Here is a 22,562-nt window from a genome sequence, read left to right as displayed (position 1 = left end):
CCTGATATCTCGAGAACAAGAGGGGAAAATTTGCCATTTAACGTCGGTTATCTCGGTGCAGCCGCAGAAGAACTCGCGGAAGTGGCTTAAAAATCAAGCCTTACAGATGCTACAGGTGTTGTACTGTATACTGGTGAATCTCTGCTGTTAGTTAGTGCACATATGCCTTTTGTTGATAAATGTTATGCGATGAACGGGAGGCGAAACACAGAACGTGTGATGACCAGCAAAAGCATTGAATGAACACCGGCAGGATCGGGGCGCAGCCGTTGAGAGAGTGCCGGTGGGAAGGCACGTACCGGGATACGCATGCGCGATAACAACGACCGCCGTGAACCAACATATACCAACAATAACGGACAGTAACCGTTCTTATTCCTCAGGGCTTTAATTAATTAGTCCTGTAACAGTAGATTGCTACAGTATAAAATACAACTTCCTGGAAAGGGAACCTGTTTAGATAAGAGATGAAAAGATCAAATTCATTCTCATGGTCTCTTTATGTCTCACATATCCCGCATATCGGATGCAGCTCCTGCCAGCCACTCTACAGTGGAATTTTTTCCATGACTGGGGTTGGAGCATAAAAATCATAAAAAATTATTGTTTTATTCTTTTGTGGCGGGTTTTTTAACCTTTTTTTTTTTTTTTTTTTTTTGCAAGGATTTTGAGCTTTAAATCTTAACAATGTTCACAACTACGTTTATTTTTAATCTTTAGATCCTGTGATGATTTGGGAGAAACTATTTAGAGAGCAGTGTTGTGCATTCCATTAAGTTTTTTTTTTCTGGCTTGCTCAGTCAGATTTTATTCTGTGTTATTGTGATTTTTCTTTGCCACTAACTCTTGGCCAAAACTGCCTCAACTAATTTTTAGAATTTTTAGTGTAGTTGTTTATGCATTGGCAGAAAGAGCTGTTCTACATCATGATTTTAAAATAACCACAGAAGAAATAAATATAGTGTCTGGGAACCCAAGATCTCAAGTACAGTGAACCACTCATTAATCTGTCTCCACTGCAGTGTGGTATTTGTGACAGTAAGCAACTGCAAGAACAGTAAAATGCAATTCATGCTGCTTCAGTGCCTTCAAACTAATACTTACAATAAAATAATATGCTAATAAGACTAACTGTTTGAATAAGCTGAAAAGTCTTAAATCAGCTTTTTGCTAAATAAAGTGCACCTATTTTACTTCTAGGTGAAACTTATTTTGCCTACTTTCTTTTCTATCACAAAAACAAACAGAAACTAGCCATGCATAGAAATAACATTAACACAAGGAGGATTACATACAACATACATACAACAACGACTAAAGTTACGCAGTAAGACACACACTGATCAGTGAGGCAGGTGACTGGTCATATAATGTGTTGATGTGTAGTGTGGTTCTGAGCTATATTCTGCACTACCATGACTGAATGCACCCAAACCTTACCCGCCTACCCACACCACCCTTTAAAATTGGATTTTTGATAAAGCATGATATATGGTTTAAAGAAGTTCCTTGATAATCAAGCAAACTAGTTTCCTGCTGATGCCCTTCGCCAGATGAGGTCCCTAGAGAGCGATACTTTATTGTCTTTATTGAAGCAATCAGAAGATGCAATCTTCCACCAAGACAGTACTGAGATGGTGCAACCTTCTCCACAAAGCAGAGTTAGCATGTGACTTAGTCATGTAATATACTGAGTGCTAATGAGTAGTGTGGTGTAATTAAATGCCAGATTTATCTGTACCACAATCTCCGACATTATGTGACATGATATTATAGATTGAGGTTAACTGAAAGGTTGATCTGTTCCAGTTCCACACTGAACAGGAAGTTATAAATCTCTTTGTGCCTGTGTGTCTGTACATATTCTGCAGTCCGAAATACAGCCGTCTCTCCTCATTTGATTCTCCAGGAGTGAGGACTGGGATGTTTTTTATCAGGCACTGTATGTAATCTCTCTCTCTCTCTCTCTCTCTCTCTCTCTCTCTCTCTCTCTCTCTCAGGTCAGAACAGAAAAAATGTCTTTTCCCAGCTTCCACCAATCACAGTCCTTACTCACAAACCTACTGGCCAATGAGACTCAGTTCAAAGTGGGCCTGAGCCAAAACAATCCATCAAGGGCAGAAAAAAGCTTAAATGTATTGAGTTGTGACCTTCTGAGTGCCGCACTTTCCAGAAATCAATCCACTTTGGTCCATCAGCAAATGTAAAGCTGACATGGCAGCCCTCCAGTGCAAACATAAATTCACAGATTCAGTCCATTCAATCAGTGAGAGCTGGAGAAGATTAAAGGGATGCCCTTTTTAAAAAAATACATAATTAAACTAACCAATTCGTCATTTAAAATATGCAGCATAGCTGTTGGCAACCAAATGTTGATTGAGGGTTATGTTAGATTTTTTTATTCAGGTCTGTTCATGGAGCATCTCTTGGAGTCACACATGTTGAGGGGATGCTTGAGAGTTGTCAGGGTAAATATGTGGAAATTCTGTGGTTAAACACCAAAAAATTGAGCTTAGCCTATTGTTAATTTTTTTGCAGCATTCTGAAATGGATAACATAATGAATATAATACCCTTTTAACATGCAGCAGCACTGGGTCCCTGCTACATAGTATATTAAAACAGCATGTGTTGTGGATCTTTTTGAAACCAAAAAACTGAAATACAAAGCCTGTCAAAAAATTGAAAACACCAAGTTTTTATGTTTTTTTGAGACGCATTATGGCCTGCTCAGTCATTGCACCTAAATCCCATTGAACTGTAAAATATTTTAGCTTAATGTTTGGAGAAACTAACTGTCTGGATTCTGAAAGAGTGTGAAGCTGTTATTCATGCTAAGGGAGGAGTTTTCAATTAAAATAAAGTTTAACATCTGTACATTTCAATATATTTTTAGTCAAAGTAAAACTTTATACCGATACATGACTAGTTTGTTGCATATAAAGGAAAGGAACATGCATGTGTCTCTCAGAAACTATAAAAGGCTAAGTGTTACCAAACTTTAGACAGGCTCTGTATATTTGACCAAATATTTTTATAATTGAAGCTTCATCAAAAATTCTTCACATGCCTGGGAGATTTTATAAAACAGTTTATCTGTCTTCTCTATTCCATCCCCCTTACTTGCAAACCACATTCACTTGTGTTGTAGTCTGTGATTTGTCATCAGAAGACACTTTTCAATAAAGCAAATCAAGTTTATTGCACTGAAAACATTTGGAAGGTTTTCATGGAAATAATTCTGATCTTGATCAACTTATTATTAATGCATAAGGGATTGCATTAGGAGACTAAGATTGCATATGATGGTGTGGTAATTAATACACTGTGTGCCCTTGTAATGCAAAACCCACACTGACACACACACACACACACACACACACACACACACACACACACACACACACACACACATATATACAATGCAAATAAAATCATCCATATTCACCCTACCCTTTCCTCCATTTCCTCTCATCTTTTACATATTCGTTTCCCTTGACCCCCTCCCCCTGCATTCTTTTTCTTTTAAGTTGCCATTCTCTCTCTCTCTCTCTCTCTCTCTCTCTCTCTCTCTCTCTCTCTCTCTCTCTCTCTCTCTCTCTCTCTCTCTCTGGCCACAGCTGCAGTGTAGGCGTTGTGTATATAAGACAGTACATACCAACTAATAGCATATTTCAGGGCACCTGCTACAAAAATAGCTAGCAGCTGACTCTGAGTTATACAAGATCTTACTGTACAAAAAGGAAGCACAATGATCATTTTATTTGCTGTTTAGTTCAGCTGGGAGTTTGGAGCAGTAAAAAAGTCATCTGATACAGCTGTTATAGTATAAGGAGGCTTGTTTTCCCAAACTCGCTGTGTTTTTCCCTGACAGTGTGGAAATGTACTGGTGCCTAGCAATTGATTACCAACACACTGATTACCACTGCATTATAGGTTGCTGGCTGAAAAATGTCAGTCACAGAAATGTTTTAATGATCATCCTGGTTCAAGAAGACACTGGAAAAGGCCTTGGTATTGACCACCCAGTAAAGTGAGTTAAAGAGGATTTTACTTTACGTATATTTACTTCGCTTAATGCTGTGTTGGAATGGTTGTCCAGACAGATTTTTGCATGGAAAAAGCATGACATAGTTATCAGGGGGAAAAAAGGAACTGTCACGGCTGGTACGGCATATATAGTGTGAGAAGGGTTATCTGGCTGTGAATAGCCTACTTTTCTTTTGAGCTTTATATTATGGGAGCGCCCCCTAATGGGAGCAGCCGAAAGAAGAAGAAGAAGAAGAAGAAGAAGATATACAGTGCTTTGCAAAAGTATTCAGATCCCTGACCAATTATGTCATATTACTTAAGTACTAATATTGCAGGTTCCCTGGTGGTCTAGTGGTTAGGACGCGACGCTCTCACTGCTGCGGCCCGTGTTCGATCCCCGTTCAGGGAACCAACCCCAGCCACTCTCAGTGCCGGTCCCAAGCCCGGATAAATGGGGAGGGTTGCGTTAGGAAGGGCATCCAGCGTAAAAACGTGCCAAATCAAACATGCAGAGAATACGCTGTGGCGACCCCTAATGGGAGAGGCCGAAAGAAAGTATTTTTTTACTTAAATACTAATATTGCATTCATTTCTTTCTGTTCAACATTTCATTTTAACACACTTTAACTAAAAAAATCAAAAGCAAAACTTTGGGGTTTTTCCATCCTGTTGTCTCCTTTGGCTTAATCATTAGTGATAGACTGTAAAAGAAAAAACCAAAGATCTTTTTTAAATGATTTCATTGATTTCATTGCTTTTAGTTTATATGTTATATGTTTATATGTAGCCTGACTTTTCACTATATTAGACATTTAATTCATGTTTAACTTCAGGATCCAGATTAACAAACAGTAGATGGATAGATGGGGGAAAAAGGTTTCTGAAAAAAAGCTATGATGAATTTTCTAGTGCACAGTTACAGAAGGGAATTATTCATAATCAGATTATGTGATGTCCCCCAGATGTCTCTCAGAAAGTGTTCCTTATGTCATCCCATGCGGTTTTTTTTTTTCATTCCGTTGTCTCCTTTGTCTTAATCGTTAGTGATAAAAAATTATGCGGATAAATGTAGTCATTTAAAATCCTTTCTCTTAATCTATACATATTTAATTTAATTAACAAGAAATTGTTATTATTATATATATATATATATATATATATATATATATATATATATATATATATATATATATATATATATATATATATATATATATATATATATATATATATATATATATATATATATATATATATATATATATATATATATATATATATATATATATATATATAGCCTCTTTTCTATTTAACATATATTTGCTCTTTAATAATAATAATGTATTCATGACATCCTTTCTTTATTCAAACACACACACACAGTGTGTGTTTGAATAAAGAAAGGATGTCATGAATACATTTTGCTTTGTGTTGAAGGTTTTCATTTCACCCATTTTATTTTTATTAATTCATATTTTTTATACATATGGTCCCAGGGCTTCATTACTTTACTCAAGTTATTCCACCTACACTTTGTCAGGCCATGTCTCTGTGGACATTTTAAACAGGTTACTGTCATGCTGGAACAGGTTGGGGCCTCTTATTTTCAGTGAAGCGAATGGGCATTGTATACTACAACATACAAAAAGATTAAATGAAGTTTTGTGGCTGTAACAACCTGGGGATTACCCTATAGATGTGACAGTATATATGCACATTTTTGCCACACTTTACATTGATCTATTATACAATGAATGGAATATTAGTAATTAAATCAATTTTCAAAAATCAAGTCTCATTACTAATAAACTGTATGTGTATACTAAATATACAGTGTTTATTAAGTGTATTGATCTAGTACCTAATAAACCGGTAACTGAGTCTTTGTGCACGTATAGTTTAGCATAAGTATAGTATAGTACAGTATAGTATAGCATCAGACCCTGTAATGAACCTATTACACTGGAACTGACAGAACGTTAATTCACTTTTAGTATCATTAGACTACGAGATCTTTGTTATGTGTCATCTGATTGATCACTTTGTATTTATTAAGAAGGTTTTAAGCATTGTAAACAGGGTAGGATATATTTTATTCCATATATGAAAGCATACATTAGCAGTGCATGGCTGAGTGCTTATAAAGGCACATTCAACAAATGCTGAAACATTCAAGTGTTCTTTGTAGCATAATTACTGTCCACATCGTGTTTAAGCTTTGGTCACTCAGGGTTCAGTGGAAAATTCCCCACACTGAATAATTCACTGGCCTTTAGAAAGCTAATGGTGCTTATGTAAGACTTGTGTTGAACGCATCCAGTGCAAACACCACTGACCTCTACGGCAAAGATGAACAATTAAGGGGAGGGTGCATGTGCTGAACACGGGGGTTGGGGCGGTGGGGGGTGGCGTTGATACAGAAGTAGATTCTGTGTTTGTCACACACCAAAGCGTATGTTGAGAGAGCTTTGGCTGTATGTCAATAAATTTCTCCAGGCAAATCTGATGAATCGGATGCACTTCATGCATTGGCACAGCATTTCATTCATGACAGTAATGTATTTTGACATAAATAAAGCATGGATCTAAAATTGATTTGAAATCAGTCCAGAGGCCCATCGTCAATGGTTATCTTGAAAGAGGTTTCTTCATGTGAGATTGTGTGTTAAAGTCAATTATTCTGAGATCTAACTAAGAAAAATGGACATTAAGTGTAGAATAGAATAGAATAGAATAGAATAGAATAGAATAGAATAGAATAGAATAAACCCATATTACAAGACATGAAGTTAATCAACTAAAACTGCTTAAACATCAACTAAAGATGATTAAACATATAACAAATCAAGGTCACTGAGGTAGCTGTAGAAAGGAGTAATAAAAAATAGAATGCAATAAAAAATGACAGAAAAGCCCTGGAGAATCTAAAACATTAAATGTGGTGTATCAAATTTAAAAGCATATTGTGTTCCTCATTTCAAATTTCATTTGATTTTTACCTCATCTATGTTATTTTAGATGAACTTATCAATGTGTGACACTGAATATGACCCGATTAACTTACTCTGACAATGTTTTCTGCTGTATATGTGGTGATAGACACTTGAAATCGTTCTCCACATCTTGAGGTTCTGCTTACAATCTGGTGTATGTAAAGATAGCAGCCAAAGCCCCTTCTATAATAATAGCAGGTTGAACATCTACTTTACGTTGATAAGACCACTGAACGATATATTAGCATGTGAGCTCTGCCCTTTCAGCAGAAAATTAAATACGCTGTAACCTTCTCTTTGAAAAAACATCTTGTTTTAACACATCTTTATTTTACCTCTCATCAATGAAATTATAGTTTATTTTCCAAAACAGTTTAAATGGGATTATAATATGTGTGAGAAATCTGTAATTTATGTCTGGACAGTAATTAAACCTAGAGCGAGACTTTTGGTGCCACACAGACGTGGATGGGTTTCCTTTTAAGTCTCGCTCCTCTCAAGGTTTCTTCCTCATGCCATTTTTCTTTGCCACTTTTGCTACTGGCTCACTAACTTACAATATAAAGAACTCACCTATAGGCACTAAATGTATACATTCTTTTCTACAACTTCATAACCACTATCTCTGTAAAGCTGCTTTGAGACAATTTACATTGTTAAAATTGCTACACAAATATAAATGAATTGAATTAATGTAGATGTGTAGAACAAAAATGTTAGACAGGTCATATTCTCTCTGTAATGCTGACTGACAAAGCCTTTTTTGAATTAGAGGTCCAGACCTCTATGCAAACTTGTATTCTCCCTGAGGGCGCAGTGCTCTTTATTTCAAGACCATTTTACCTAACTCAATTTTCCCTGTCATTTCATGCTACATCCTCAATTTATTATGTAGTATGTGACAGTAGTTCGGGAATCCATAGTTTTTGGTCCAGGAAATACATAGATACAAAAAAAAAATAATTGGACCAGATGTTATTCTAAAACTTGGTTAACGAAAACAGTGTCAGAATAATGAGATTATTTCACTCCATAAACATGGCCAAAAATCCCCAAAACTCACAAAAAAAGCATCACAGGAAATCACTGTTCCCTACAAGCCAGTGATGAGTATATTCATTCTTTTTTATTATCGATTGTTTTAATGAGGTAGATCATAAGCAATCCAGACAGTGAGAAACCTTGTTCAGGACACAAGGCAGATTTTCTGATTTTTGGACAAAGGTCAGTGTAGACACCCCAATCTATACTGTTATACACATGTAACGCAACCTGCAAAACCTATTCTATATACCAGGGCTGTTATTTAAACCTGGTTCTTAAAAAGCCCTAAATAGTAGAGTAAGGTTTCACAAACTAGAACCCAGTACAGGAATTAGAGCAGACAAATGCCCCTAAACATCCCAGAGAAACACCACAGCCTGATGGCATCATGCAAGCCATTAACAGGTCACACATTCATGTCTCTAGCAGAGGCCTGAACACTCCAGAGAAATTCTCTAGTAGAGACTCCAAGCTTTAAACATTATTGTCTATTGTCTAAATAGGAGCTACGCATACTGGGTAGTAATCAAGCTGACTGATACATGACACCCTAAAAGGAGTATCTTATGACTACTTTGTGCTCAATACTTCGGCATTACTTTAAGACTGCTACTGTTATTTGGGTGAAATTAAAAGTCATTTACAAAAGTAATTGTGCTTTAATAAACACCAGATAACTGTCTTACAAAACATTAAATACAGCAAGACATTTGAATGTGCAAATCAGATTGGTCAGGAGGATTATATTATTATTAAATATATATATATATATTATGCACTTGTTCTAATATAATATTGTTTCTATCGTAAGAGCTCATACACAGAGAATTATACAGCAGATGTTGTGTTGTATACGATAATCGATAATCATTGATGTTGTGGTATTTTCTTAAGAGACCATTATGTGACAGTTATGGAAGGAGGTAGAATTGACAAGGAAAAACTTGAGCACCTTACATTTTTTGCATTTTTTTATAGCAGCAAATCCTTTTCATAAATATTTATTTTTACTAAATTATTTAAATAGACAAATCAGGTTCCCTGGTGGTCTAGTGGTTAGGATGCACTCACCGCTGCGGCCCGGGTTCGATCCCCGGTCAGGGAACCAACCCCAGCCATTAGGGTTGCACAAGCCAGTGCACTCTCAGTGCCGGTCCCAAACCCGGATAAATTGGGAGAGTTGCATTAGAAAGGGCATCCAGCGTAAAAACGTGCCAAATCAAAAATGTGGATGATCCGCTGTGGCGACCCCTAATGGGAGAAGCCGAAAGAAATGATTAAAATAGACAAATCAAAACATTATAATTAAATACAATTAATTCACAGTTGTACTCAATACTGATACAAATCATTCTTTTTTTAGACATTACACAGCAGATGTTTGTAGTAGTAGATGATTTCACAAAGCTACAGTATATACAAGGCTTTTTATACTCTTTTACACAACAAGCACTGCATCGTTTGATTGTGCTTCATTAGTGAGGATTATTTATACTGATGACCGACTGAAAACATGTACTTTACTTTATTTTATTCACCTACAACAACAATCAGAGGTGCAGTGGAACCTCCCTGTCAAACTGACTCACAACAATTTAGCAATTTGAAAGCGATCAGACTGAAAATCAAAAGGTTTGCTTCAACTTCAAAAAAATGAATGTGTCTAATGAAAATCAGGTTTTGCTGCTCAACTGGCTTATACCATTTTATCATCTATAACATTATATAGTGAAGCACGGTGGTGGTGGTATAATTAAGCTACAGAGGTGCTTCACAGTGGCACAGACAGGGTGACTGGTTGGAGATAAAGGCAGGCAAAATGGACCCAAATACTAAAAAGTTATTAAGAGAAAAACATGCTTGTGAGAAGTCTCTGAATATCCTTCATAGCTAAAAATTGAACCAAAGCCCAGAACTGAATTACAAAGAAGATCTGTGTAGAGCAGGGGGCACCAACATGGTTTTTTTGTATGTTACGTAATTGATAATCTGTACAAACATGATGCAACCTAGTGCATGATTTGTTAAAAATTGTTAGTGGCTAGTGAAAATGTTGTAGAAGTGATCATTTGAAAATGTAAATACTTGCAGAGATTTATAGAAATAAAGTTTTGTATATTGATATTTATCTGTTTCCTATCTTGTTAAATCATTGTTGATAACGATTGTGAGAAATCATTAACATTATCAGTGTCTTCACATAGATAAATATTATTAATTTGTAATAATAACATATAATTGGTCCCTGGTGGTCTAGTGGATGAGGCGCTCTCACCGCTGCGGCCCGGGTTCGAGCCCAGGTCAGGGAACCAACCCCAGCCACTCTTAGTGCTGGTCCCAAGCCCGGTTGCGTTAGGAAGGGCATCCAGCATTCCAGAAAGAAAGAAAGAAAGAAAGAAAGAAAGAAAGAAAGAAAGAAAGAAAGAAAGAAAGAAAGAAAGAAAGAAAGAAAGAAAGAAAGAAAGAAAGAAAGAAAGAAAGAAAGAAAGAAAGAAAGAAAGAAAGAAAGAAAGAAAGAAAAAAAGAAAAAAAGAAAGAAATAATAACATATAATTAAAAAGTAAATTGAGCAAATTTGTAATTTCAGAAGTGTGTATCAAACTGGCAGAAGTACCCAAGAAGTAGCTCTCAGTTTTAAAAAGGTTGGTGACCCCTGGTATAGAGGGAGAAAGATTGAAAGTTTACAGACACTCCCTATCAAAACAGAAACTACAGAAATCTAGTGCCATATTTTACAAACTATTTGTATGCATAAGTGTGATTTTAAAATGATTGCATATAATAATTAATGTCTTAGTAACACTAAAAAGAGAATCTAAAAGGGGAATCTGTTGCAGTAGCAGCATCCTGCAAAATCTATAGTGTGATTCACAAATCCACTGTAGGCTACTGTATTTTGGAGGATTAAAGGAAAAATTTTAATAACATGTGGTCCGGTCTATTTATTTCCTTTTCTCATACTTTTAACAGTGCAGAACCAGAAACCCAAGGCTCATTAGAAAACGTTCCTTTTCCATCTGTTAGTGTTATATTTACAACTCTATTGTGGTGCATACTCTTCTCGCAATAACAATCAGAAGAAACAGTGCCACCTTTTGGTGGAATCAAATGGGACCTCCCTGCTGTGTGAGTCTTCAGTGCCAGGGCAACACACACAGATGGTGGATAATGAGACTTTACTGTCCGTACTGCAAGTGTTCAGCAAACACAACAAATGGCACAAATGCCCCACTGAACCAGGATATAGCATGGAGATGGAATTCTGATGCAGCAACAATTCACACTGCAAGAGGATGTTACAAAATTCAAGACCGCAAGTAATTAATAGTATAAAATTACAATACGATACAAATGTAATGCAATATAATCTTAAACTTACAAAAAATTTAGTAAACATATATGAAGTTGACCAGAAACACAGCAGAAACAGAACAAGGAAAGGAGCAATGCTGTAAAGAAAGCTGGGGAACACCCAGCTCCTCCCATAAATCTTCACAGTGTTCTACAGGGAGACAATTTAGACAATCCTGAGCAGCTGCATTACTGCCTGGTTTGGGAATTGATCTGTTTCGAAATTTCAAGACCATTCAGCGGATAGAAATGATGGATTAGAAGATCATCAATGTCTCTCTTCCCTCTATCATGGACAAAACATGCTGCATCCAGAAGGCCACCAGGATTGTGACTGATCAAATACACACACCTTACACACACTCTTCATTATCTGCCACCTTGGAAAACATACAGAAGCATTCTGACCCTCCAGATTGTGTAACAGTTTCTTTCCACTAGCCATTCAACTACTTAGTACACAGCAGTGGTAGACAGTAATAAAGTAAATGTTATTTGTTACTGTGATTAAGTAGCTTTTTCACTTATCTGTACTGAAGTATTTCTATTTGGGGAGACTTTCACTATAACTTCACTACATTTCAAAATCAAATCTATTACTAATCTATTTTGCGAAATCAGTCATTTCTTTTTATGTATGATCAGAGGTGGGAAGTAAGGAACTACAAACACATTGTTCTTGTACATAAGTAGATTTTTCTGGCATCAGTATTTTTACTTCACTATTTATTTAACTATTTACTTTCACTACTTTCACATTAAATTTCACATAAATATCTGTACTTTCTACTTTACATTTTCAAACCAATTAGTTTTTATCTATTTGGTGACATGATCAATATTTTTCTCCTCAGTAAGCACCGTTTTCAGCCCACCCACCTATTTCCTGTCTTTTTTATTATTTCCTGTCTGCTAGGTTTTTCAACCTACCACTGGTGTATCTTTCCTGGCTCTCACGCACCACAGATGTAGTTTAGCATACGAGGCAAAAAATTAGCAAATGAAATGAGACAGAGCGAGTCAGTGATGTAAACATGACTTAGAACAGAGACATTGCTGATCACCTGATCATCATAATTTTTTCTCTGCTTGTGTTCTATATGGTGGATGTTCAGTCTGGATACATTCATTAGAGAACAACATTTTTTAATTCACCAACACACAGTTCAGCATAAGTTCAACAGCAAGCAAAACATTTTAAGAGGAATAAAGAAATATCACCACAACACCTGTGGCCTTATTTGTATGATTTTGGTTGCAAGGTTTTTGGCTCATGATAATTTTAGTAGATATCAATCAGAGTTTGACTCATTAGTATCATCAATATTAAAATATTAATAGATTGGTGTGCTAAGAGTAACATTAGAGTCTTTTTTCACATAAAAAGAGTTGATTAAACAATTTTGTCTTGTGACAAAAATGATATGACATTATAGAAATAATAAATCATAATTGTTTGGATACTTAAGTGAAGTTTAAACGGAGCACTTTTACTTTAACTGGAGTCATATTTTACCTAGTGCAAGTACATGGTTTGGTTACTTTGTCCACCACTTTGCACTAACACAAATCTTCTGGACGTTTGGTGCCACCCAGATTAGGACAGGTTCCCTTTTGAGTCCTTTCAAGGTTTTTACCTCATACTGTCTCATAAAATTTTTCCTTGACACAATTCAATTCAATTCAATTCATTTTTATTTGTATAGCGCTTTTAACAATGAACATTGTCTCAAAGCAGCTTTACACAGATAATGTGGTGATTAAACATAAATATGTTCTTGCCACTGGCTCACTCATTAGAGAAAACTTATAAGGAACAAACTTTTGGGCCATTATACTTTATTCCAACTTCATAACTTCTTTATCTCTGTAAAGCTGCTTTGGGACAATGTAAATTCGTTAAAAGCGCTATACATACAAAACTGAATTAAATTGAATTAAATAAAAAGTTTCTTTACTGGTCAGTGCTGCAATGCTGCAGGGTCTACTGCACTGTCTTATGTTATTTTTTACACTAAATGTCTCACATGTAGACTTTTTGTGTTGTGTCCCAGTCAGTTTTGTGTAGTTCTGTAAACTGTGTTACTTTTTGTTTATTTATTTGTCTTATGTAGCACCTTGGTCTTAGGGAAACCTTGCTTTGTTACACTGTGTGCTCTACTGTATATGGTTGTAATGACAATAAAAGCCTATTTAACTTACTTGACATGCTAATGTTAGCAGCCTTGAATGTGTGAGATAATAACTCTGGGTAAACTCTGAGGAACAAATATCTCTGATCAAACTATTGCCAGCATTGTAACTTTAACGTTGTAGACACAAACAGTGACACAAGATTAAAATGTTCAAGCTCTGTAATGCTAAATATATAACAGCATTTCTACATTTGCTTTTTAAAAAAGGCCCGAATTTTTTTTATTAAAATCTTTTCAGAAAGGTCACGACTATGAAACGTTAACAATGGTGTAGCTGAGAAACTGTACTTTATAAGTAAAGGAATAATAATATTGTCTTTGACACACTGTAGTTCCACATGGGTCCACAAGATGGTGCAGTACAACAATTTACCTTTAACTATTGCACCACCCAGTGACAGTGATTAAGCTTAAATAATTAATTTTTTATAATATTTTTTTATGATTTTTAACGATATAAACGCATACATTAGATAGGCGCGTTTCTCGAAATCCTGTTCTACAATTAAAAAAAAAGTTTCATTAGTTTCATTCTGACGCTGTCAAAACTTTCCTGTCTTTTTAAACACACAATGAAATGAAACTGAAAGTTTTTTTTCCTCATTTGACTTTTAAATATGGCTTCGAATTACGAGGACGCATTTGGTGAGTTTCTCAACTTTATTACATTTTTTAGCGACTTTCGTGATGAAATTATGATGACATTGTGCAATTTGTCATACTGGTTTGTAAATAAGGTGAATAGTTTTATTTGGGTTGCACGTTTGTTGGGAATTGTTTTCATTTTGTTCACTTAACAGTAAATCGAATCCTAAAACGAAACCTATTATAAAACCACGAACAATATATTATATATAAAAGGAACATATAAGTGAATGGTAATGTTTGTATAGTGATCACTGAATTTCTCTTTCTATAGATAGGAGTGTGTCAGATTTAAGCGAAACTGGCACAGATTCACTTTCTGGATCTGATTCAGACTCAGAAACACAACAGGTAACTTACATCACTCCTGTTTACATTAAATTCTGGTAAATAAATCACTTGTGTTCACACTTCACTCCTAATTGACACTTCACCTCTGTTCCCACTTCACTTACATTCATGCTTTAACCCTCTATCCACATTCCTATAAAGCGAAACTAATAAAACCTTCACTTCTATTTATACTTCACCCCATTCACACTACACCCCTGGCTACGCTTAAAATCTGTTCATATTTCACTCCTTATTCTTTCGCACTTGACTGCTATTCACATATCACTCCTGTTTACAATTCACTCATTTTTACACTCATTCCTATTCATTCCAAAATGAAACTAATGCTACTTTACTCGTATTCACATTTCATTCTTTTTACTCTTGACCTCTTATTTACACTTTACTCCTTTTCACACTTCACTCCTGTATTCTAGACACTTCACTATCACAACATGTTCCTGTTTACACTTTGCTCCTGTTTACGTTAATCTTATTTATACACTCTCGTTCAACTCTACTGGTGCTACACTTCTTCTATTCCTGTATTAAAATTTCCTTTTTTCTTTCACTCCTGTTCAACCTTTGCTGCTGTTTACACATTACTTTTACTCTTTATTCCTGTATGCACAATCCTGTTTAAACTTTACTCCTGTTCATGTTACTTAAGTCTCGTAATTCCAATAAGTTCCTGGACACACTGTTAGCAATTTTTGCGAAGTAGTTGTAAGTACTGTAAACATTATATTAGGTGGTTATTCAGAGCAGATTGGACAGATATACTTTTTTTTTTTCATTTGAATCTCATTTCAGGTAAACCAGACTGCTTTAAATATGATACACAGCCTTTACACAGTGTTTTGTATTTGGATCCATCTAATTTTATCAGCATAAAAGGTTCATTCGTCATTAGGAATTTGCTTTGTAGCCTTCTAATTTCTGTCTTATTCTGTGACTAGTGCTCTATAAACAGTTACAGATAAATCCTAATAGAGAGCACAGAAACACTAACTGTGGAAATACCTCTAGTCATATGTGATAGATGGTACTTACACATGGTCCCTAAGCCTCTGAGATGTACCAGCACAATTTCTAAATGATGATTTCCAGAGGTCTGAACAGCAATTGTTTCCAAAACTGTCTAATGGGACTAAGTAGTCATGCATTCTAGCTCTGAAAACAGTGCTAAAACTGTTAAAAAGGAAGTGTACCTGAGTATGAAATAAAGCATTTGTTTTGGAAGTTATTAAAGGGCTTGCTTACTTTTTTTGCGCCCAGAGGCAGGTCTGCTATTACTACAACAAAGGCAACTGTCGCAACGGCACCTCCTGTCCAGACCTGCACGTGTGCAAGTACTATTTGAAAGGCAATTGTCGCTATGCCTCGGGATGTCGCCTCTATCATGGCTCAGTCTCCAATACTGCAAGCAACAATCAAGAGACAAGGAGTCGTAGCAGGAGGACTCAAGGTTACAGAGATCGCAGTCGTAGCTCCTCATCTGGTTCTGGTTCGTATATTCATGTTTGTTCTATCTTTTGTTTGCTTCATACGTGTGTGTATTAAAATTGTTTACAGAAACAAAAAAACAAAAAAAAACAGCTTCATGTGTCTTCTTTAGAAAATTATAATTTCTTTGATGTATTATCTTCCAGACAGCAATACGGACAGCAGACCCTATAGATGGCAATTAAATTTGGGAAAAGGCTGGCAAGATGTAGAAAATGATTATATCCTGGAAGCTCAATTCTCACGCCCTTACACTAAAGGCATCACCATCTACAATACTCCCTGTGGGTTCGTATTCCAAAGAAATGTATACAGAAAAGCTATTATTCTATCACACTCGGTGGCACAAAATTCGAACTGCGGTAAAGTGGTGGATTACTGTAATACAAATTAAGATATAGAGATAACAGGAGGACTCACTTGTGAAAACGAATCCACACAGAAAACAGAGTTTTACTTCATGTAGAATAGGATGAGTATCTTTGAGATGACAATCAAAGCTCTGGGTTTTAATATATGTTTTTATCATTTGCAATCTGTAAGAAATTGAATCTAAACCCTCTTTCCTTTGCATTTAAAGTGCTCTGTCTATCGACTTTACAAGAATGCGTATCTTGAAAAAGACCAACCTGCGAGTAAGACGTAGGGGCTCCCGAAAGAGCAATTGGCTGTGGTATTACAGAGAAACCGATGGCTGGCGTGAGTTCGGAAAGAAGGTAAGCTGTACCAACGTCAAAACTTCCTCAGCATGGAAATGTATGTATGTGCATGCTCAATGTACAGTATGTGCACTCCATAGATAAATAAAAGGTAAAAGAGTTAATAATAATGAAATAATGGCATATTTGAATATTCACTAGCAAAAGAGCACATTTTCTTTTGCATAGTCTCCCTGCTGTATACACTACAAAATACATGGTGATAAAGTCTGCAATTTAGGCATGCAGTAAAATAAAGCATAAATTGTTGCAATTGTACAATGCAACAATTGTAATTGTTTCTTTCTAAAACCTTAAATGTTGAACTCATTGAACTTAATGCTTTGAGGAAACTAAATACTACAGTCACATGTTGTTCAATAGATTTCTTAGCGAAAATGGGATTGCTGCCATGTTTTAAACAAATCATAAGAAATCAGGGAAGAATTAAACCCTGTGTCTCTCCAGCAGAGAAGAACATTGTTACGTTTTTACAGTTTCATATATGTATACTGTAGTGTATGTGGTTATTAAAACATTATATTTCAATTGAAAGAAGGCTTAAAAAAGCATTACAAGAAGGCCATGTGGAAATCTATAGAACTCACCTTTTAATTACCATCTCAAGAAAATGGAATGGAATGTTAATATGTCTGAATGCATTTGCAGGACGCACAGGGGAACTCCAGTCCAGTGAATAGCTCCATGCTGGAAAGTGAGTTCAAGAAGAACTCATGTGGCACTCTGCAATTCATTATTGACTCCAGCAACTACGAGATAAGATTTAAAGGTGTGTGACTTTCACCAAAACGAATGTAAAATGAGAGAAATGCAGAGGCTCTTGATATCATTTGACTTCATTTGGTTTGTGTGTGTTTTTGGCCAGACATGTGCCAGAAAAACTTGTCCACAGGCCACAAAAGGAAGATCAGAAGACGTCCAAAATTTGATTCTCCTCAGGCTGAAGGGTAAAGTTGTAATTGCTGACACAATTTCCTTTCAATACATAAACAATGCAAAGTCTATAACAGCCCCAGTGCCATTTATTTTAAACTGCTCAGGTTTTTATCTTTAGCTTCTGATAGCTTAGATATAGAGAGTTACAGAGAGACAGATTGATCCTAATACTCTACAGTGTTACTCTACAGCAGACATGGGCAAACTACGGCCCGCGGGCCACACACGGCCCGTTGGGTTTATTAAACTGGCCCGCCGAACGTGACCAAATTCTATTAAAATAGGTACGGGTAAACATTGTTCAATTTACCTTTCCCCTGTAATGCCTACGTTTCCCCTAAAGATGTCAATTGACAGCTCAATTGACGTTGTTCGAGTGCAATACTCTCTTCTTCTCTTAAAAGAGCTTCAAACTGATACTCTATAAAAACTGCGACAGTTTCTGACAAACACCTCGGATCTATCCTGAGAATTGCCACAACAAAACTTACTCCAGACTTTGATGAACTGGCAAAATAAGGGGTTCAACAATACTGTTGCTACTGAAACTGAACTTGAGTTTTTCTGCTGTGTTTATTGATGCACTGGCAAAAAAAAAGATAAACAAATTGTTGATCTTTTGGCATTTGATGAAACTGAATTTGCCAAATCTCTAATGTTATATATATATATATATATATATAAGTCAAATATCATACTTTTTTCCCAACTATATTTTGCGAAATCAGTCGTTTCTTTTTATTTATGAGCGGATAAAAACATAACTGGTCTGCAAGGGTCTACTTAACTGCAAGGGTTGTAAATAAAAAGCTAAATTTGCAAATATTATAATAATAATATAATAAACAGAAAAGCAGCCTTGTTGTCCGATTACTAAAGAAACCCGATAGTCAAGACATTGCCTCAGCAGCACTGTTTCACCTCGGCTATGACCTTTATAAAAGTGTATAGGTCATTTCAAGATTGAACACAGGAAAGAATTAAGCAACTAAAGTTAAAGCAGCTATTTGAAGCTAAAAGTCCCAATATTCAGAGCTGTTCTTCAGCATAGTTAGGTATGATAGGTATGATAGCCATGATCAACCATGACTGTTCGCATGAATCAACTCAGGCCAATTAAACCTGGTCTAAAAATGACATTTACCTCATTCCTGTAATAACTCAAACTCGTCTGGCTGCTTATCTGTCGTGATGTCTCAACAGAGTGAATACAGTGACAAATAAGTTAAAGTCCATGTTGACTTCATCTAAGAAGGCTCCTCTGTGGCAGTTCAGTGGGAGACGTGGAAACTGGCATAACTTCAGTTCTCAAGTAAGCTTTCTTTTTACCCATTCAGAAAAATGCTACAATTCAAGGGTTTATTTTCATATGTACAGTAAACAGTCTTCCACACCATACAATGAAATTCTTACTCTGTGAATACTGTAAGCAGCATATGGCATCTATTAAGGACTTAAGCAAACAGACAAAAGACAATATATGATTTGCAAATGCATAAAGTTATTGTAGTGCAAATGCAAGAAACAGAAGTGTGTTCATGTATAACATTTGCATTTATGGCATTAGGCAGTTGCCCTTATCCACAGTGACTTACATTTATCTCATTCATGCAGCTAAGGGGTTTTTGGCCTTGAATCAAGTGCCCAGTAGTGGCAGCTTGGTCTGGCTGGGATTTTAACTCACGACTTTCAGATCCAAAGCCAAATGCCTTAACCGCTTTACTTTACCGTCTCACTTGTGTGTATAAAGTGTGCAGTGTGCAATGTAGGTCTTTTAGAAATTCCCATTATAAAGGGGTGTAGGGTCTCTGCAAGATATGCAAAGGTAGACTGTAGTCATTGGTGATATTTGCATTTTGGGTGTGTAGCAAGGAAGGGCTTATTAGATCCATCTCAAGGTCTGTCTGCAGTGATAGGAAGAGAGGCAGTAGATACTGTAGGTGTCGTTCACAAGCCTGATGGTCTGTGGGTAAAAACTGTTTTCAACTTCGATGTTCTTGCTTCAACACTTCTGTAGCATCAGCCTGTTGGTAGGAATGAGAAAAGACAATGTTTGTGGTGACTATTGTCTTTGATTATGTTGATTGCTTCCCTAATAATCCTGGCTTTGTGGAGGCTTTAAACATTTATTATTTAGAAAGCGACCAATAATTTATAGGTAGATTGATTTCTAATCGCTAAACTGTCATTGTCTCCGCACCACTGCTGCTACATGAATATGACGTACCACAACATTATAAAGACCGAGGCGTATCCCGAGAGTCACATAGAATATAGATTAACATGGCAGAGGTAGAGCTGCATCTTTCTGGAGACAGAACTGGAAAAGAGCATCTGGTTTTATAAATTTTTTTTGCAGTAAAAAGGTGTGTTTGTGAAAAGGCCATGTGGTTGAAGTCAGAAGACACTTATGATTTGCTGTCTGTCTGAACCTAAGAAATAAAAGTTAACTATTACTACCATTTTGAATTGCCTAGCATCATGTTTTTTCCATTACATTGTATTGCAGTGAATCCCATTGTGTTGAATGAAATCGGATTTGGATCACACTGCATCGTAATGGGGGGAATTGTATCACAATTTATAGGTAGCTGCTTTATATTAGAGATGCGAATTGCATCTGCCTCAGTTGCACATCCATAATGTACACAGAGTAGCAGTTTCCTCAGAGGCATTTATCTTCACAGAGGTGATGATCATTCCAGTGAGCATTTGAGAAAGTTAGAAGGCCAGAATGTCTTAGCCAATTCTTATGAGTGCCATTTCTCTTTAAATGTTGAGTCTTCCTAAATGTTTTCGCTTGCATCTGTGTCCTTTCTCTCTCTCTCTCTCTCTCTCTCTCTCTCTCTCTCTCTCTCTCTCTCTTTTAGGGCTCTTGTTCAGTATCAAGTGAAGACATTGAGCAAGAGTTCCAGCGCAATCATCAGGGCTCCATGAGCTTTAATGTAAATGGAGACCAGTTCATCCTGGACTTCTCACGTATGAAACTAATCTCTTATTCATACTCTTCATGAGTTGATGTTTAGGGTTTTCTTAGATTCTGTAGAGGCAATCAGAATTCTTTAGTTATCGTCAGAATTAGTTTTAATTATTTGTGTAATAGTGATAGTACTTTACAGAATGTGCTGCTGCAATATATTTGTATATATATATATATATATATATATATATATATATATATATATATATATTTTTTTTTTTTTTTTTTTTTTTTGGCTGTCATGAAATCTGTGATTTTATTGCTGCAGTCCATCATAGACAGCATGTTTTACAATATATTCCACATATGATTTAACTAGATGATGCTTCTGGTCTCATTTGGTCCTAAGTAAGCAGTTTGTAGTTGGTTCTGTATTTGTTTGGATTGTAATGGAAACTTCTGTTCTTCTGTTCACACTTTAATTTGCGATCGTGATGTCCTTTTTAAGCCAAAGGAAGCTTCTTTTTAATAAGGTTGGCGTTAATTTGGGTTGGACGATGTTTGCTGACTTTGGGCTTTTTCTTTTCTAAACAGAGATGATCCAAACCAACGTGAAAACAAAAGCCACTCGCAATATCCGACGTGTGAAGCAGTGATGCTACTCTTACAGCAGGCTTCAGACATTTGCAGAGGATAAAGTAGTGGTAATGCGATCTGAATAGTACATGTGCTGATGGTGATGGTTAACCCTTATTTAAATTGTAACACCATTTTACATACTGCCTTTTGGATATTCCATATCCTTTAAATGTGTGTGAGTGTAAAACACAAACAAGCCTGTTTACATCAAATATATTAGAATATTATGTTTACCACATGATTATTGTGACTGGGTAATACTTATGAATTGATGATTTAATGGGTGCCTAGATTTCCTGTGGGATAATATGCCTATTGTTTTTATGGCAAATCATCAAAACCGATATAAAGTGATAACGACTCTAAGTATTACAGTTTTCTTTCATTATATTCTTTAAGTTTTCCCTAAATATATAAATCGCATTGGAAAAAAACCTGTGCTTATTGTGTTTGTGCTTCATTACTGAGGACTTATGTATTTACACTGATGACCAAATGCCCAAATGTACTTCACTTTATTTGATCCACATACAACAGTGGTGCAGTGGAACCTCCCTGTCACACTGTCTCATGGCAGTTTATTCAGTTCAATTCAATTCAATTCAGTTTTATTTCTAAAGCGCTTTTAGCAGTGGACATTGTCTTAAAGCAGTTTTACAGAATGTAAGAATTAAAAAACATAGTATGAGGAAGAAACCTTGAGAGGATCCAGACTCAAAAGTGAAACCCATCCCCATTTGAGTGGCACTAAGACTGTTGTCAAGATTCAGAAGTTCTTTACAGAGGCAGAGTCAGGGATACTCGTTAGCGATATGGAAATACAAATACAGAGAGGTTCTTGGAAAAAAGTGATCTTCATAGCCAAAGTCTACTCCAAAGCTCAGATATATGAAAGGATTGGAGGTAAAAAGTCTAATAATGTCTGATCCAGTCTATCTCTCTTCGTTCCTATGCATGATTGTCGGAGGGTCAGTTACAGTGACATAACAGTGCAGAACCAAAAACTCAAGCCTCCTAAGAAAACACTCCTTCTCCATCTGTTAATACTTCATCTGCAATTCTATTGTGGCACATACTCTTCTTGCAATAAAAATTAAAAGATACAGTGCACCTTTGGGTAAAATCAAGTTGTACCTCCCTGCTGTGCGAGTCTCCAGTGCCAGGCAGCACACACTGATGGTGGATAATGAGATTTTATTGTCCATACTGCAAAGTATTCACCAAACACAACAAATGGAACAAATGTCCCA

General features: G+C 36.0%; 1 protein-coding gene across 1 annotated transcript; it reads left to right on the top strand.

Moving 5' to 3' along the window:
- The first annotated feature begins 14,104 nt into the window (after positions 1-14,104).
- On the top strand, positions 14,105-21,678 carry si:ch211-244b2.4 (uncharacterized protein LOC541512 homolog). The gene is made up of 10 exons (XM_046872490.1): positions 14,105-14,259; positions 14,534-14,610; positions 15,871-16,099; positions 16,245-16,386; positions 16,679-16,814; positions 17,466-17,586; positions 17,683-17,764; positions 18,957-19,065; positions 20,624-20,732; positions 21,268-21,678. Exons 1-10 carry the CDS (start codon positions 14,232-14,234, stop codon positions 21,327-21,329), a joined length of 1,095 nt encoding a protein of 364 aa, XP_046728446.1. The 5' UTR covers positions 14,105-14,231; the 3' UTR covers positions 21,330-21,678.
- The last annotated feature ends 884 nt before the right edge of the window (positions 21,679-22,562 follow it).

Source organism: Silurus meridionalis, chromosome 18, assembly GCF_014805685.1.
Source record: "Silurus meridionalis isolate SWU-2019-XX chromosome 18, ASM1480568v1, whole genome shotgun sequence".
In the NCBI taxonomy this organism is placed as follows: Eukaryota; Metazoa; Chordata; class Actinopteri; order Siluriformes; family Siluridae; genus Silurus; species Silurus meridionalis.
This window is presented reverse-complemented; position numbering and strand designations above follow the sequence as displayed.

Bases quoted from the DNA above. Each gene is read 5' to 3' on its own strand.
- si:ch211-244b2.4 (XM_046872490.1), top strand. From the start codon at position 14,232: ATGGCTTCGAATTACGAGGACGCATTTG. The intron at 14,611-15,870 runs GTAACTTACATC...TTTTGCGCCCAG, and splicing joins CAGACTCAGAAACACAACAG to AGGCAGGTCTGCTATTACTA. The intron at 20,733-21,267 runs GTATGAAACTAA...TTTTCTAAACAG, and splicing joins GTTCATCCTGGACTTCTCAC to AGATGATCCAAACCAACGTG.